Here is a 14,685-nt window from a genome sequence, read left to right as displayed (position 1 = left end):
CATTATCATCCGTATTGAGCGTCCGAAACAAAGAAAATCGATGGAAAAAAAAAATTCAGTGACACGATCACGAGATAAAAAGCAGTCAGGTCAGCTTCCAGAATCAGAAGAGGGCAAAGATATGCCATCCAGCACGGACGGCCTAGTCATCCATCCCCCGAGTAATGCCATAAGGTCCACACCTTCACACGCATCAGAGAGATCCATAGCTAGGAATCTCCTCGCCAATTCATCCTTGACCAAACTACTGTCAGCTTTCCAAAGAATGAGAGATTTCAACGCCAATATGTGGAAGCCATACCGCATCTTGCAGCGCCTGCATTTCCTCTGCAGAAAGCACCGCACAGGCGGCAATCAGATTTTCGCCACGAGCGGAGAGAGAAGCGAGTTCATTAGCTCGATCGACGATGGCTTGATTAATTCCGTTGAGTGCCGCACAGCTGTTCCCATTAGATAGGATCCGGTTAATGCTATGTAGATGTAAGTTGATGGAGCGAGACATACATCGTCCCGAAACTCTTGTCGCTCCGACCTAAACGAAAACTGCACTCCTATTAAAAGATGTATTTGTTGAGATGGTGTGGGACAGACTTATAGAGATAGGTTATCTGGTCGTCTGGCTCCTGAGTCTCCTCGGATACCCGGACCTCCATGTGACTGAGCTGCAGCCGGGGTCTAACCCTAAGGAACTCGTTTGCGAGTATCTCGTGGAAATGCGTGGCCGCAATTACTTTCGGCGCGTCCTCGAGACTGAGAAGGTATTCCAGGATTCCACATGCTAATCCGATACCGTCTACGGCGGGTTAGATTGTGATTTTAGTTATAGACTGTGACGGCATACCGTTCTCACTGGTTCCTTTCCCGAACTCATCGATGAGCAGCAGGCTGCGGCCCGTTATATGCCTCAGATCAAATGATATTTGCTGTAGATCGTTCATGAAAGTGCTTTGGATCTGAGATCTGGTGAGATGTTGGACGAGCGGTAATGGACTGCACGCCGTTCGTACCTGAGAGACACTGTCTTGAGAGTTTGACTTTACGAGTATCTTGTCGACGACGCCGATTTCTGCACTTTCTGCCGGAACGAAGCTATGAACTATTAATTGGATGCTTATATATTCTTCTGTCATTAGTCCGGTCTGCATACCTTCCAGTTTGTGCCAGGTACACTATCAATGCAATCTTGTTTCTGGTGAGTTAGGGCTTCAGTATGTTTGTTTCCCGTACCTGTTTCATATAAACGCTTTTACCCGAATAGTTTGGCCCCGTCAACAACAACATGCTTGGGTTTGACCCCGTTCTCAATTCTTCTGGGGCATGCTGGGAGTGGTCCATCTTGTGCTCCTCTAGCCTTCCTCCCACCAAGAAAGCATCATTGGGCAAGAAGGAAGATACAGTCAACTCATGCAGGATATGCCTTGAAAAAGTTAGCATGTTTCGTACGTCCAGATCTCGATTTTGATTTACCGGCCGCCTTTAATCTTGATTATATTGTCCTGCACCATTTTCGGGCAGACGAGATTGTAGGAAGTAACTGCTTGGGCCATGGCAAGAAGGCTTGATATCGTTAGTTCGTCCTACTCACACGGAACTTCGATTTGATACCTGTCAATCTCTCCACAAACGTCGGATGCTTCGACAAGTACTCTTTCGAACTGAAGAACTCGCTGCGCCAGGTCGTAGACGATTTCAATTTCCTTTTCTATTATCCTAGTTAGTGAGTTTACCTGGGCATGGTAGCCTAGAGGTGTTGCGTACCGCAGATAAGGCCGTATATATCACCAAGCTTTTCATCCATTTCCTTCATCTTGAAGTCTTTGAAATACGCTCGGTTCTCCGTCATGAATATAAGCTCCCATCCGTCGGCCGAGCCATTGTACGCTGCTTCACCGTTGGTGAGAGGTATAGCTATATTGAACCCTAGTTGGGGAAAATATATGACGTTTACATCAATGTCAAAGCTCGCAGGGATAGTGGATGCAATTTCAATAGCGACCTGTCTCAAGAGGCTGTCAAGACCGTCGTAGCTGTCTTTCATTCTATCGAGTTCTCTATCGAGGCCTGGCTTGACGACTGTTCGCCCTTGCTCGTCAGAGCTATCTATATCGACCTGCTTAAATTTAGCAAAGCTTTCAATTGCTATTACATTTACTCACTATCTCTTGGATCATTCTTCCAACTCTATAGAGTTGGGCCTTTTCGAAAGCATGGAGAGCCTGCCGGGTTGTTGGCCCTAACACGAATATTTAAGGAGTATAAAACTTGCCTTGTTATATAAAATTATGCCATGTGCACCAGTAGTTTCTCGAAGAGAATCGTGCACATCGATGCCGTAGAACGCAAACTACTTAGTCAGTTAACCACTTCCACGACTAGGGGCCTTCAGATGACGTACAGCAAGTAACGTAGCCCATACTGTCGTCTTGAATCCGGACACCTTTCCACTCCCAGTACTTATTCCTTTCTGAAGGTTGATCATCACTGGCCGAAGGTTCTTGATACGCCGCAGACCCTTCACAATCTTATTCCAAGGATTATAATTATCTGCTTGGAGAAACACGCTGATGAACGCATGGCGTTCTTGAATGGTATCAAGCTGGACCGAGGGCCGAAGGAAGATCTGTCGCAGCCTCTGTTTCCCCTGGGGTGTACATGCGAAGGGTTGGAACAGACCATAAACCGAAAGGCCTTCCTTGGAAGAGGATGATTTTTTGCCTGGCCCTTGATTAACCATATTTGGATGAAACTCAGACTCGATGATTTGCAGCGACGTTAGGGTTCTCACGTTGGCGAGCCTACCTAATGATGAGTAACTGAGAATGACAGAAGGCAAGGCACTCACATAGTTCCACTTAGAGTGGACATTTCGAGAGACGTAACTTCGTAAAGTGCGGATGGGCTTCCAGATACCAAATCGGATGACCTTCGTCTCTGGAGATACGTAAGAAGAGCTCCAGCACAGCCCAGTGTTACTCTGTTCTCCAAGTCGAGAAAACTACCCATGTGTAAGTGTCTGCCTTCCTGGAGGGTGAAGTCCAGATTTTCTTGGTCCAACTGCTCTGTCTCCGCAAGCCCGTTATGCGGGACCAGAAATCTGAAGCTGTCTTCATATGTCGACGATATCTCCAACTCTACTAGTTTATTCTGCGCATGCGTGGGGTTAAACTCCTGAGATGGCCGCACCTCGGGCTGGTAGGGGAGGTAGGGCCTGGCACCTATTAAGACCTATGTTAGTGTTGACCTTGACAAGGATGATATAGTGGTTTTCCGACTACTATTTTCTTGCCCTGACTGTTGTTCGTTACGGTTCAAGTACTCCACCCGAGTCGATGTCAGGAGTTTTGTCGGCTTTATTTGGAGAATCACTAGGACAAAGTCAGCCAGCTGCAAAGGAAATAGGTACACAACAGACGTGTATCATATATCTCGGTATTGGAATGCCGCATATCTCCCAAGAGGTATAGCTTCTTCTCCTGAGCCGAGTAGTAAGAACAGCCAACGGTGCCGGCTTCTTTCGTATCGATGGCTGCTATAACGTGATCGAAGTCATCGTCTGCAAACTGCCCAATAGACGCAGCGTCCCCCTGATCAATCACACTCCTGGGTTGAGTTTGTGTTGGTCTTGGTCTTTGGTAGGAGCCGCTTAACGGGTTGAACGTAGAAGGAGCTCCATCTTGAATGGAAGGCGAAGTGTTAGGGCAAAAGGACACAGGGGGGCAGTAGTGATGTCCCGTTCGCTGCCTCTTTGCAGCCAAATCCATTACAGCTATGATGTGAGGATCTGTGGGAGTAATGCTGGAAATGGCTGCTACTGTGGCCATTGACAACCGAATTTCCGCCTGTAATTACATCAGCGTGCTGCATCCCAGGAACAACCCCCCTCCTACTCCCCAATCAACTCCCCGGGCCGGATCAATTACTTGCCTATTAGTACGCTGGTTTGTGTCCATGAGAACCTCGTATAAAGCTTGGGCCTTCAGCACCAATGTATGTTGTCAATTAGGTATGTCTGATATCAGGACTCATTAAATGTCTTCCTTATACAACTAGTACCTCTTGTCAGACTTGTTATTTCTACCCACGAGGACGTCAGTGAGAGAAGACCCAACAGCTTAGCATTCTTTTGCGATGGGCCAGACGCCCAAGGCTTTGAATTAGTTATACGGACGAAAGCACTTCTGATTAGGCTCAAGCTGACATGGTTATAAATGACGGCCTCTGAATAGCAGTCGGAATTGGTTGACACAGAAAAAGTCAGAGTGAGACTTACATACTATAGAAATTACCTAGATATTCAATTAGATGATACTCCTAGATGAAGGTGACATAACCAGATTAATCATAAACATTCGTGACGAAGTGCTTCTATTTCGAATCTTCATACGCCCGAGGTCAACCAAAATATCCTCTAGAAATAGCCCTTCCTAGAAGGGTTGGCCCTTATCTGCGGAGTGGTAAGATTCAGATACCATAAGTATCGCGACTGTGTGCACGAGACCAACATCGATAGGCAGACGGCTGGTTACATTAATATATCGCGGATGGCTTCTGCAACCAAGCCAGGTCACTGGGTTGCCATCCATTGACAAATTGGTAAGGTTACTATACTACCATTCGGTTCCATTTCAACCAATATGCATAAGATGAGAATCACAATATACTGTACAGGAGAGGAGAAGCTATAATAATACAAGGATATATACAAACAGCGGGAGAACCAAGCCCAACCACCTACCCGGGTATCATACTACAGAGGCGAGATCATGATCGCCTAATTTTCCAAACGCCAGACGAGCAATTGTCTACGATCCTTTTAGATCTGTTCACTCTCCTCACCCACCGAAACCTCAAGACCGTCCTTATTGGTATTGAATGTAACACGGGCCGTTTGCCCGGAGGTGACTTGGCCACGAATGATTTTATCCGCGAGTCGGTTGCCGATTTCCTTTGAGATCAAACGGTTGAGCGGCCGAGCGCCAAACCTAGGATCGTAGCCTCTTTCGCAGAGCCAATCTTTAATCTCATCGTCGACTTGCAGGAGCATGCGTCGATCATCGAGCCTTGACTGTAGCTCCTTGATTCTAATATCAACGATATCCCTCAGAGCAGACCGAGAGAGTTTCTTAAATATAATGAACTCGTCGATACGGTTGAGGAATTCAGGCGGATAGGCTCCTTGGACGACGTCCATGACCGCCCCTTTGATGTCCGCTGGGAGGTCGCCCTCATCAGAGGCCTTAATGGAATGGATAGGATCAGCGCCGACGAGAATATCGGCTCCTAGATTGGATGTAAGAACGATAAGGGTGTTCCGAAAATCGACCTTATGGCCCTGTGCATCCGTGAGGAAGCCTTCATCGAGAACTTGGAGCATAAGAGCGGATATATCACGATGAGCTTTCTCAAATTCATCAAACAACAGGACGGCATATGGCTTTCGCCTCACAGCTTCGGTAAGTTGACCAGCATCATCATAACCGACATACCCAGCAGGGGAGCCAATCAAGCGACTGATCGTATGCTTCTCTTGGAATTCGCTCATGTCAAATCTCACAACGGCAGTCTCGGTAGAGAACAGAAACTCAGCCATTTTCTTGCAAAGCTCGGTCTTGCCAACACCGGTAGGACCAAGGAACATGAATGAGGCGAGCGGACGATTTTCTCCGCTGAGCCCGGCTCTCTGCATACGAACAGCGTTCGCAACGGCGGCGAGGGCTTCATCCTGACCCCGAACGGACTTTCGAAGAGTATCTTCCATATGGATCAACTTCTCAACTTCCCCGGCCATAAGCTTGCTAACGGGGATACCGGTTGTCCGAGACACCACAGCGCCGATATCATCAGCTGTAACGGAGTCGTGAATGAGATTTGTCTGGGAACCGGATTGCTCTTCACCTTCCTTAGGTAGTTTCTCCTCGAGAGCCGGGATTCTGGAGTATCTTAGCTCTCCTGCCTTAGCAAAGTTCCCTTCTCTCTGGGCCTGCTCGAGCTCGAAACGAGCGCGTTCCAGCTCCTCCTTTGTGCGCTTGAGATTCTCAATCTCACCCTTTTCTTTCTCCCAGACTTCTGTCAGTTTGCTGACTTCCTCTTGCTTGGATTTTAGATCTTGCTGGAGTTTCTCACGCCTCTCTCGGCTACTGATATCGGTTTCTTTGCGGAGTGATTCAAGTTCGATTTGGATAGTGGTGATATCGCGGTCCAATTCTCGGATCACATCCGGCTTTGATTCCTGTTGCAGTCGGAGAGCAGATGCTGCTTCATCCACTAAGTCGATGGCCTTGTCGGGTAGGAACCGATCTGTAATATAGCGGTTGCTGTAGGTTGCAGCCGCAACCAAGGCACCATCCGTAATACGTACACCATGGTGAACTTCGTATTTGTCCTTGATACCACGTAGAATTGAGATAGTGGCTGCAACCGAGGGCTCTCCGACTTGAATGGGCTGGAACCGTCGTGCCAAAGCAACGTCCTTTTCAATCTGGCGGTATTCGTTCAGTGTAGTAGCGCCACAGCATTGAAGTTCGCCGCGTGACAGTGCTGGCTTCAAGAGGTTGCTGGCATCGATACTGCCTTCTGCTTTTCCTAGCCCAAGTAGAGTATGAAGCTCGTCAATGAAAAGGATCACGCCGCCTTGTGCTTCCTCGACCTCTTTGAGAACGGATTTCAAACGCTCTTCAAAATCACCTCTGAATTTGGCACCGGCAATGAGTGACCCCAGATCGAGAGAAATAACACGCTTCCCCTTGATGCTCTCTGGAACATCGCCCTGCACGATTCTTTGCGCCAACCCTTCCAAGACAGCTGTTTTTCCTGTGCCCGCAGCGCCAATGAGAACAGGGTTGTTCTTTGTTCGTCGCGATAGAATTTGGATAGTCCGATGGATCTCTCCATCTCTCCCTATAACCGGATCTAGCTTACCAGTCTTGGCTTTGGCAGTAAGATCAACACCGTACTGTTCCAAGGCTGCCTTTTCCGGCTCGCCGCCCAAGTTCATCCGGTGCGTGCCACCCGGTGGATGCGGACGTCCATCGGCATATCGTCGGACGGAGACAATTGAGGGATGCGTGGGATTATTTGTCGGAGACGAAGGCAACCGTGCGCTGGGGATGAGCCGTAATGAAGCTGGGGAAGGCCGCAATAATCGGGTCGGAGATGCGAAGCTTGAGGGCCGCAATAATCGACAGCGGTCCAGCTGCAGCCTTAATGCCATGATTGTTAGAGAATCCGTTGCAAGCAGAAAGACCCCCGGACAAGATTTCCGTTCTTCAATGCAGCAACTCGCCCAGCCGACGAGATCCTTTAATATCCGATTAATGAAATCATCGCGAGTCTTCTCGAACACTCCACCGCGGCCGCGAAGGTGCGTGGCGGGAGCTTTCATCCAGGGAACCGCCTGGGCAGCCAAGCTCCATTGTCCTGCAGATCACGTGCAGCTAGGTGCCGCCAAAAAATTCACAATTGGACCCGTCCGCGAAAATTTACTTTTGGACACGATTTCCCCTCCTCTTCTTCTCCTCGACAGCTCTTCTCCCCTCATCACCACACTTTTTCCTTCTCATAACCATATCATATTTCACAATGGGGTTTACCGATTTTGTTTCTGAGGCTGGTCTTACCAGTATGTTCTCGAAGTTTGTCCTTTGCCCCTTTTTCACCCGCTAATCCTCTTACCCCTCAGTTGCCAACACCTACTTTGCTTCTCGGAGCTACGTTGTTGGGTAAGATACACCACCTGTCGAGTTGCATACACTGTTCCCTTATTTCGATTTGCATGTTTCTTGCGAGTTTCCTTGATTGTATGACGAAAACAAATTGGTCCGTGTTTATGAGGCGGCTTAAGACCCCGCTGCAAGACTACACAACAATTGCGAGAAATCGCGTTTCTGATTTCTAGGAAGACTTTGGGCTTTTCTCGTCCCTTTCATCTACCACTCAGACAACGTGCCTCATGTTACTAACTCGTTTAAAGCCACGCCCCTTCTCAGGCCGATGTCGTAACCTTTAAGGCCTTCTCCAGCGCACCTGACGCTGAGAAGTACCCCAATGTTGCTCGCTGGTACAAGCACATTGCATCCTACGAGTCCGAGTTCTCTAGTCTCCCTGGTGATGCCTCGAAGGCTTACACTGCCTACGGTCCTGAGGGTGCTGCGCTCCCAGTGAACCCCAAGGACAAGCCTTCTGCCGATGATGACGACATGGACCTCTTCGGCAGCGACGAGGAGGAGGAAGACCCTGAGGTTGTCAAGGAGCGGGAGGCTCGTCTTGCCGAGTACAGGAAGAAGAAGGAGGCCAAGCCCAAGGCTGTTGCCAAGTCCATCGTCACACTCGAGGTCAAACCTTGGGGTAAGTGATCGTATCCCTCTCATCCTCCGTCGGCATCTTACTGATTTGAATCTAGACGATGAGACCAACCTTCAGGAGATGGAGGCTAACGTCCGCGCCATTGAGAAGGACGGCCTCGTCTGGGGTGCTTCCAAGTTGGTCGCTGTTGGTTTCGGTATCAAGAAGCTCCAAATCAACCTTGTCGTCGAGGACGAGAAAGTCTCGACCGACGAGCTCCAACAGGAGATCGAAGAAGATGAGGATCACGTCCAGTCCACCGATGTTGTAAGTTAGCACCTATCCTGAGCTGTATGCTGGATACTAATCCCCCTGTAGGTTGCTATGCAGAAGCTGTGATTGGAATGTCCATTAATGAAAGTGATGATGGATTTTTGATGTTATCAGAAATATAGTGTCATGAACCTGAATGTCTAAAATATGGCCGGGACAGCCCGGATATCTCATGAAATCAAAATAAGAAAATAATACCCAATCCTCTCTTGTTCAAGAATAGTAAAGCTTATGTTCCTTTCGTTGAGTGATGCCCAAGGCGCGATTCGGGGCCAATGGGGGAAGAAAAGTGGGTGTTGAGGATTTGTCGAATTGGCTCAGGTATCTATCAAATCAGCAAGGATAGTCCGCACGCGAAAGAGGCGACCTGAATGATTTCAGTCCATCCAGATAAATTTAGGCGGAAGCAATTGACTCAATATAGACTCTGAACTTCCCAGTCGTGCTTTATCACGTGACGCCCAAAAACAGCAGAGCTAACTGCACGCCGGGCCGAGCCCCAGCTTCGCATCTGATCGGAATTCAGCGCCATCCAGGTCGAAGGGAGGCGTCAATGCTCAGATCCAGATCCGGAGGCCACATTCGACACCATCTTGTGCCCTTTATCATTGCACAATGAGTTTCATATCACGCATTATAACCCTCTTCGGGCTCGTTTTACTCGCTCATGCGTATGATCACCCTCTCACACCCCTCAGGCCTATGTGAATATCATGAGAAGTCACGCTTACAACTGAGCACTGGGAATACAGAGGCTACTCCGCACATGAACACACGGTGCTGTACAGCAACGTCCACCTATCCTCCGCCTCGTCTGCACTCCCTCATGACATCGTCATTGAGGCGCTCGTTTCGCTTCTCGTCGTTTCAACTGGGTTAGTCCTTGGCGCAGAGAAATTGAAGCCGGTTAGCTGGAGCGAGTGGGCGAAGGAGGTTGAGAGGCAGGGTGGGGCAAGTAATCCGTACCTGAGGCTGGAGGAGAGGTATGGATTTTGGGATGTGAGGGTGAGCACCTGTTCCTATACTTTGTTTAAGGCGCTGGGTGTATCTGGATGTAAGCCTAACTGGGAATTTAGGCGAAGAGAAAAGAGTTTACAGATTGGATTCAGAGCGGTACGGATTCCTCAGTGAAGGCATGAGTTTTGGTTTGGTGTATGATATGTGGTAATTTGAGGGGCGCTGAGAGCATAGAATCAGGGAAGGGAGTTTTAAACCGAAAATACATATCTCGCAACTTCAAGGTCCTTCCAATTCACGATCCCCATTGGTACTGATGAGCAATTTGCTGTGTCGACTCTGGAGAAAATACTCGAAGAGACGAGAAGGGCTTGGGAAGGAGGCAAGTTCTGGTCATGGCATGGGTGTTCGCAACTTGAGTGTAAAGGGAGTTCCTTTGAGCTCCCGTGGGCTACAAGGGGAGGAATTACGTCAGGGAGCAGCAGGATGGATCTGGAATCCTCTTGTTAAAGAATTAACCCTCGATTTGACGTCGAAGGGCTGTTCCACCAAGGTAACCCAGCGGACTCATCCTCATCGTGAGCTGCAGGATTCGCTACTTCTGCATCCCAGACGAACGTGGGTAAATGACGGTCATTTCCACCATATGGGAATACTGTTGGGTTCAATTGGGTAATGATCACGCATGATGCAGGCCGGATTTGCATGAACCTGACGGCGCTCTGGCCCAGTCCGAGGGGTTCTGAGGCGAAATTCCTGCTGATGTCCAATTATCACCCAGCGTTGTAAAAACCCCTTACATAACAAAGGACATCAAGGGTAGTTAACCTGAACCTCTGCAGAGGTGCAGGCTTGCCCCTGTCTCACGTTACAGGAGAATCTTCTGGACCAGAAAATGTTTCGAAAGAAAAGAGGGTCAATGCAACTTGGAACATAGCATTCCAATCTTTGTCCCGTTCTCTGCATTGCGGCCGCATAAAGTTGGAATCCCGTTCTGGGCTGCTCGAGCGGTACCTCGTTCCTCGGGGAGCAGTTCTTCTTTGCCTTGAGCCTCGCAGGAGTCTGGCGCAGCGAAAGGGCTCGAGGATGGAAGGGAAGTCAGCTGTTCAAGGTTGAACCGGACGATCACTCTCAAGCTGTTTGTCGGCACCTGCGGGGAAATTTAGCTGCCTTGGTATTCTGGGGAAACCTAAGGATATTCAGGCCAGGTGCTGATCTGAACATTGGAGTCTTCAGCACCACTATTGCGGAGAAAAAAAGAAAGTGAAGGTGAACGCCTGCATCGTCGCCAAGGCACCAGCACACCAAGAGGCGGGCACAGGAGTGTGCAGGTGCTGTGAAGCTGACGTGAAGCCACCAAAAATAGAAGAAAGCATACGCAAACCCCCTCGGCCCTAACACACCTCCAAACTCCTTCGACGTTCGCCCTCTGCTGGGGATGAGAACCCGGACTCGACTGAAATGGTATGATCGTCCCTTCTTTCATCATCGAATGCTCGTTACTAAGATTACTGTGATTCTTGGAGGTGTTCCATCTTTCACATGATTCAGTGGCTGCACACGCAGGGCTTAGATGCTTCGTCCAACTCTCAGCTGGATGAATGAGGTTGACGCTTGCCTGCCTCGGCCCACACAAAGCGTGTCTCTCGAAGAACAAAAGCGGGCCCTGAGATCCATCCCTCCGTTCGCTGACGCCAGGTGGGGATGGGATTGTCGCCAGGACTTGTCGGCAGGGCTCATCGTACCAAGACCTTGAGCTGGTGCTGCTTGTTTTGCCCACGCCCCTCGGTCTATTTTGGTGAAGGGGCTGTTTGCCATCATTTGCGCAATGGTCATCCTGCAGGTGGGAGATATAAATTTCCTCCCTACCCCCCGTTCTGAGGATCTTGGACCTTCGATTTTCACATCGCCCGATATCGACTTCGTCTGCTTGTTGGCCTCGTTCACCTCCAGCCGTTGAGTCAGCCCTAAACTTCCTCCGACTCACTACTTCAATCTTGTCGATATCAAAATGCGTGCCTCCATCGTCTTCTTTGCCTTCGCGGCCCTCGTCGCTGCTCAGTCCGATCCAGAGGTATGTCCATTTTCCGGACAAAGCATCAAATCTCAAGAGGTTCTAACTCTTCTCACAGGTTTCTATTGAGACAACTACTGATACCGCTGTCGACACTCTAACCGACACTGTGATCAATACTATCCTTCCTACCACATCCCAACCAGTCATCCCGGCTCCTTCAAACCCCATCGGCTCTTCACCCACCTTCACGAACAGCCCTAGCCCAACAAGCACCACCGAGTCTACCTCGTCAACCTCAACTGACGAAACCTCCACCGCCACAGAGACCGAGACTACCACGTCAACCTCCGACAGCGACGAGAGCGAAGAGACTAACTCGGACAACGGTGCTTTCGCCCTCCCTACTGCTGGGTCACTGCTTGGTGCTGGTTTTGCTGGTGCTGCTTTGGCCGCTCTCATCTAAGAAATGACAACTAGGGACTGGAATCGTCAGCTCGACTACCCGAAGTCGACGTTCCAGCAGAGTCCATTTTTTTCGCGGTCGGTGCTTGAAATTGAGAGGGCCTCGGTGTTCATAGAACGAGGAATAGGGATATACTGCGATCTCCCATCGAAGAGTCTGTTGTATTAGTGCTGGGAAGCCTTCTTTTCAATACTGTTAATGTTTGCCTAAAACAACCACGACGCGGCGCAGATAGGTCTTTAATATTAGTCACATTGGCAAAGCAAATTTCAAATTAACGTAGATTCATCACTTTGACCGAGACTTTGTTCGCAGCAAGTCAGATCCCCGCAGACGATGAGATGACTGGTCGTCGCAATTACACTTCCTAAAACGCGTGGAGCGCGAAAGTCACGTGTTTCAACGCGTCAACCTTTCTGCAAGCGTTGCTTAGCCCAAAAACACATCAAAACAACAAAACCGTCGGAAGGAGCAACGCCCGGGACAATTCGAAATCGAACCTCCGATCGACACCACAAGCTCTTTTTGGACATAGTATTCTTGGTGCTTCAATCATCCTATTGGATCAGTTTCTCACATTGTGCTCTTTTTCTTATTCCTTTGTTCAAGTCCAGGTGGCTTTACTGAAGAAAGGCTTCACATCACAGACAGAATGGTAAGCTTCTGCTCCCTATGCCTCGGATTCTCGTCCTCCCTAATACAATGCTCGTGACAAGGTGTCAAAATTACGACGCCTTGCGGCAGACCACGCCGAACTGCACGAAGAACTCCCCCCGAACTACCTCTTCCCTCCCGAAGAGGCCTCGGACGACATAACACAGCTTACGACATTGTTGGCGGGTCCGCAGGGTACACCATATTCCCAGGGCCTGTGGCGATTACATCTGAAAATGCCGGAAGATTACCCGAAAAGCCCACCGAAGGCGACATTCAAGACACGGATATGGCATCCGAACGTGGAGGAGTCGACGGGTGCAGTATGCGTGGATACGTTGAAGCGCGATTGGAAGCCATCATTAACGTTGAAGGACGTATTGATTGTGAGTTTACATGCTTCCTAGGGAGTGGTGATAGTTTGTCTGACTACTGGATTCTCGATGCTAGACGATCTCCTGCCTCCTGATATACCCAAACCCAGATTCTGCACTAAACTCTACCTCTGGTGCCCTTTTGCAGGAAGACTACGCCGCCTTTGCGCGTCAAGCCAAGCTAATGACATCAATCCATGCTCCCGTCCCAAACGATATGCTAAACGCAGTAACGGAGGCGAAAATGAGGGGCGAGGAAACTGGCACAGCCATTCCAGAACAAGAGGAAGTATCGCGTACTTTACGATCAAGAAAGGGGACGAGGATTCAATCCCTAACAATGAAGAAGAAACTTACCCGGAAAGAACCTTCAACAACGCCTGATCCGGAAACCCGCCGCCAACCAATAGCCCACCACTACCACGAGCCACTACAACCACTATCAGACGACGAAAATGAAAACCCCGCCTGTGCCTCAAAAGAAAACGACCCTTCCCTATCACCGTCTCCAGTCAAGCTCGCCCCGCCACTAAGTCCCAGGAAAAACGCGCACGGTAAACGGCCGCTGTCCGTCCTAACAACGGCCGTAGACGTCGACCCCTTCACTACGGAAACGGAAGATCTAGATACGACAGACGGCATGACTGCCTCAGAACGCAACATCGCGGCTAACACAACAATAACAACCACAACAACTCCAACCACAACTCCAACCCGCGAAATCCCCGACCGAGATCCCTCTCCCCAGCGGAAGTCACCCAAACTTTCCATCCTCAGTCGGAGCCTCAATACTGGCCGCCAACGCGATGATACAGGCCTTAAGATCTACGAGGATACACTATCAGATGATCCTCACTCCTGCACTATGAGCGGGAATGGGAAAGGAACCCATGCATCCTCGTTAAACTCTTCTACAGACGTCGGCTCAACTGCGCCGAAATCTCATCTTCTTGTTCTCCCCACGTGTTCTGTATCGACACCAAGCTCCTCGTCGAACGCCCCTGGTTCGGGCTCTGGTTCGGGGATGCGCAAGGTTTCGGGTTCGGGATTGAAGAAGGCAAAACCGCGTATGGGTATTCGCAGGCTTTGACACGTGGTTGCATGCTTACTGGAGATTGCACTTTCGCCCGGAGCGCTTTTTTTTAAAGCATAAATCTGTCAAATTGGGTGTCTTAATTATGGTGGCGTTTCGCGGTGTCCTAGACGCTTAACTCCGTAGGGATCGTTGGGGAAAAAAGGCAATTCTTCTTGTTCTTTGGCTACCGTCAATTCGGCTGGCGTTGGTGGCTGGCACTGGCTGAGGATGTTTATTTACAGTTGGCACGGCCGGCATCCAACGTGTTCTTTGGCCTTAGGATGTGTATTGTAGCAAGAGGGCCTGCCAGCCATTTGATAAAGATGATAACCTATGCGAATATCTAAGACGAGTACAATTTTCCCTCACGTCTTGTATCGTATCCGAAGCTCCTCCAGTAAATACTAGCAAAGTAGCTCTGCTTCCGTAGCATCTCAATACCTGTTTTCCCAAACACGAGAATCACAAGCTTCGACGAGGCCTTCTTCAAGGCACCAATATACTTCAACCGTTTGCTCAGGCGCATGTCCTC

The 14,685-nt window shown here is 49.4% G+C and overlaps 6 protein-coding genes across 6 annotated transcripts; 4 read left to right on the top strand and 2 right to left on the bottom strand.

Moving 5' to 3' along the window:
* Nucleotides 1–3,821, bottom strand: BJX67DRAFT_388031 (MutS family protein MSH5; the record flags this gene model as incomplete). Its single annotated transcript, XM_071034321.1, has 18 exons — nt 1–234; nt 302–440; nt 505–543; nt 592–793; nt 842–953; nt 1,008–1,089; nt 1,148–1,182; nt 1,228–1,417; nt 1,468–1,557; nt 1,606–1,702; nt 1,759–2,110; nt 2,157–2,233; nt 2,263–2,344; nt 2,396–2,795; nt 2,843–3,215; nt 3,276–3,365; nt 3,413–3,511; nt 3,599–3,821. 18 exons carry the CDS (start codon nt 3,819–3,821, stop codon nt 91–93), a joined length of 2,826 nt encoding a protein of 941 aa, XP_070890960.1. The 3' UTR covers nt 1–90.
* Nucleotides 3,822–4,162: 341 nt separating this feature from the next.
* Nucleotides 4,163–7,499, bottom strand: hsp78 (chaperone ATPase HSP78). Its single transcript, XM_071027862.1, has one exon. It carries the CDS (start codon nt 7,379–7,381, stop codon nt 4,814–4,816), a length of 2,568 nt encoding a protein of 855 aa, XP_070890959.1. The 5' UTR covers nt 7,382–7,499; the 3' UTR covers nt 4,163–4,813.
* BJX67DRAFT_341162 (translation elongation factor 1 subunit beta) lies at nt 7,500–8,879 on the top strand. Its single transcript, XM_071027861.1, has 5 exons — nt 7,500–7,618; nt 7,679–7,718; nt 7,970–8,343; nt 8,399–8,607; nt 8,659–8,879. The coding sequence occupies exons 1-5, from the start codon at nt 7,579–7,581 to the stop codon at nt 8,677–8,679; spliced, it is 684 nt and encodes a 227-aa protein (XP_070890958.1). The 5' UTR covers nt 7,500–7,578; the 3' UTR covers nt 8,680–8,879.
* Nucleotides 8,880–9,120: 241 nt separating this feature from the next.
* On the top strand, nt 9,121–9,914 carry BJX67DRAFT_95272 (membrane magnesium transporter family protein). Its single transcript, XM_071035659.1, has 3 exons — nt 9,121–9,284; nt 9,366–9,618; nt 9,690–9,914. The coding sequence occupies exons 1-3, from the start codon at nt 9,229–9,231 to the stop codon at nt 9,750–9,752; spliced, it is 372 nt and encodes a 123-aa protein (XP_070890957.1). The 5' UTR covers nt 9,121–9,228; the 3' UTR covers nt 9,753–9,914.
* A 1,667-nt stretch (nt 9,915–11,581) lies between these two features.
* BJX67DRAFT_376827 (putative GPI anchored protein) lies at nt 11,582–12,050 on the top strand (the record flags this gene model as incomplete). The annotated part of the gene is made up of 2 exons (XM_071031961.1): nt 11,582–11,644; nt 11,703–12,050. The coding sequence occupies 2 exons, from the start codon at nt 11,582–11,584 to the stop codon at nt 12,048–12,050; spliced, it is 411 nt and encodes a 136-aa protein (XP_070890956.1).
* A 453-nt stretch (nt 12,051–12,503) lies between these two features.
* Nucleotides 12,504–14,332, top strand: BJX67DRAFT_95182 (putative ubiquitin conjugating enzyme E2). Its single transcript, XM_071035658.1, has 3 exons — nt 12,504–12,705; nt 12,767–13,090; nt 13,155–14,332. The coding sequence occupies exons 1-3, from the start codon at nt 12,703–12,705 to the stop codon at nt 14,166–14,168; spliced, it is 1,341 nt and encodes a 446-aa protein (XP_070890955.1). The 5' UTR covers nt 12,504–12,702; the 3' UTR covers nt 14,169–14,332.
* The last annotated feature ends 353 nt before the right edge of the window (nt 14,333–14,685 follow it).

This window comes from Aspergillus lucknowensis (assembly GCF_044049455.1).
Source record: "Aspergillus lucknowensis strain CBS 449.75 chromosome Unknown BJX67scaffold_2, whole genome shotgun sequence".
NCBI classification, from domain to species: domain Eukaryota; kingdom Fungi; phylum Ascomycota; class Eurotiomycetes; order Eurotiales; family Aspergillaceae; genus Aspergillus; species Aspergillus lucknowensis.
Note: the sequence above shows the minus strand (reverse complement) of the source record. Positions and strands in the feature narration are given on the sequence as shown.

Bases quoted from the DNA above. Each gene is read 5' to 3' on its own strand.
- hsp78 (XM_071027862.1), bottom strand. From the start codon at position 7,381: ATGAAAGCTCCCGCCACGCACCTTCGCGGCCGCGGTGGAGTGTTCGAG.
- BJX67DRAFT_341162 (XM_071027861.1), top strand. From the start codon at position 7,579: ATGGGGTTTACCGATTTTGTTTCTGAGGCTGGTCTTACCA. The intron at 8,344-8,398 runs GTAAGTGATCGT...ATTTGAATCTAG, and splicing joins ACTCGAGGTCAAACCTTGGG to ACGATGAGACCAACCTTCAG. The intron at 8,608-8,658 runs GTAAGTTAGCAC...ATCCCCCTGTAG, and splicing joins ACGTCCAGTCCACCGATGTT to GTTGCTATGCAGAAGCTGTG.
- BJX67DRAFT_95182 (XM_071035658.1), top strand. The intron at 13,091-13,154 runs GTGAGTTTACAT...TCTCGATGCTAG, and splicing joins CGTTGAAGGACGTATTGATT to ACGATCTCCTGCCTCCTGAT.
- BJX67DRAFT_95272 (XM_071035659.1), top strand. From the start codon at position 9,229: ATGAGTTTCATATCACGCATTATAACCCTCTTCGGGCTCGTTTTACTC. The intron at 9,285-9,365 runs GTATGATCACCC...CTGGGAATACAG, and splicing joins CTCGTTTTACTCGCTCATGC to AGGCTACTCCGCACATGAAC. The intron at 9,619-9,689 runs GTGAGCACCTGT...CTGGGAATTTAG, and splicing joins ATGGATTTTGGGATGTGAGG to GCGAAGAGAAAAGAGTTTAC.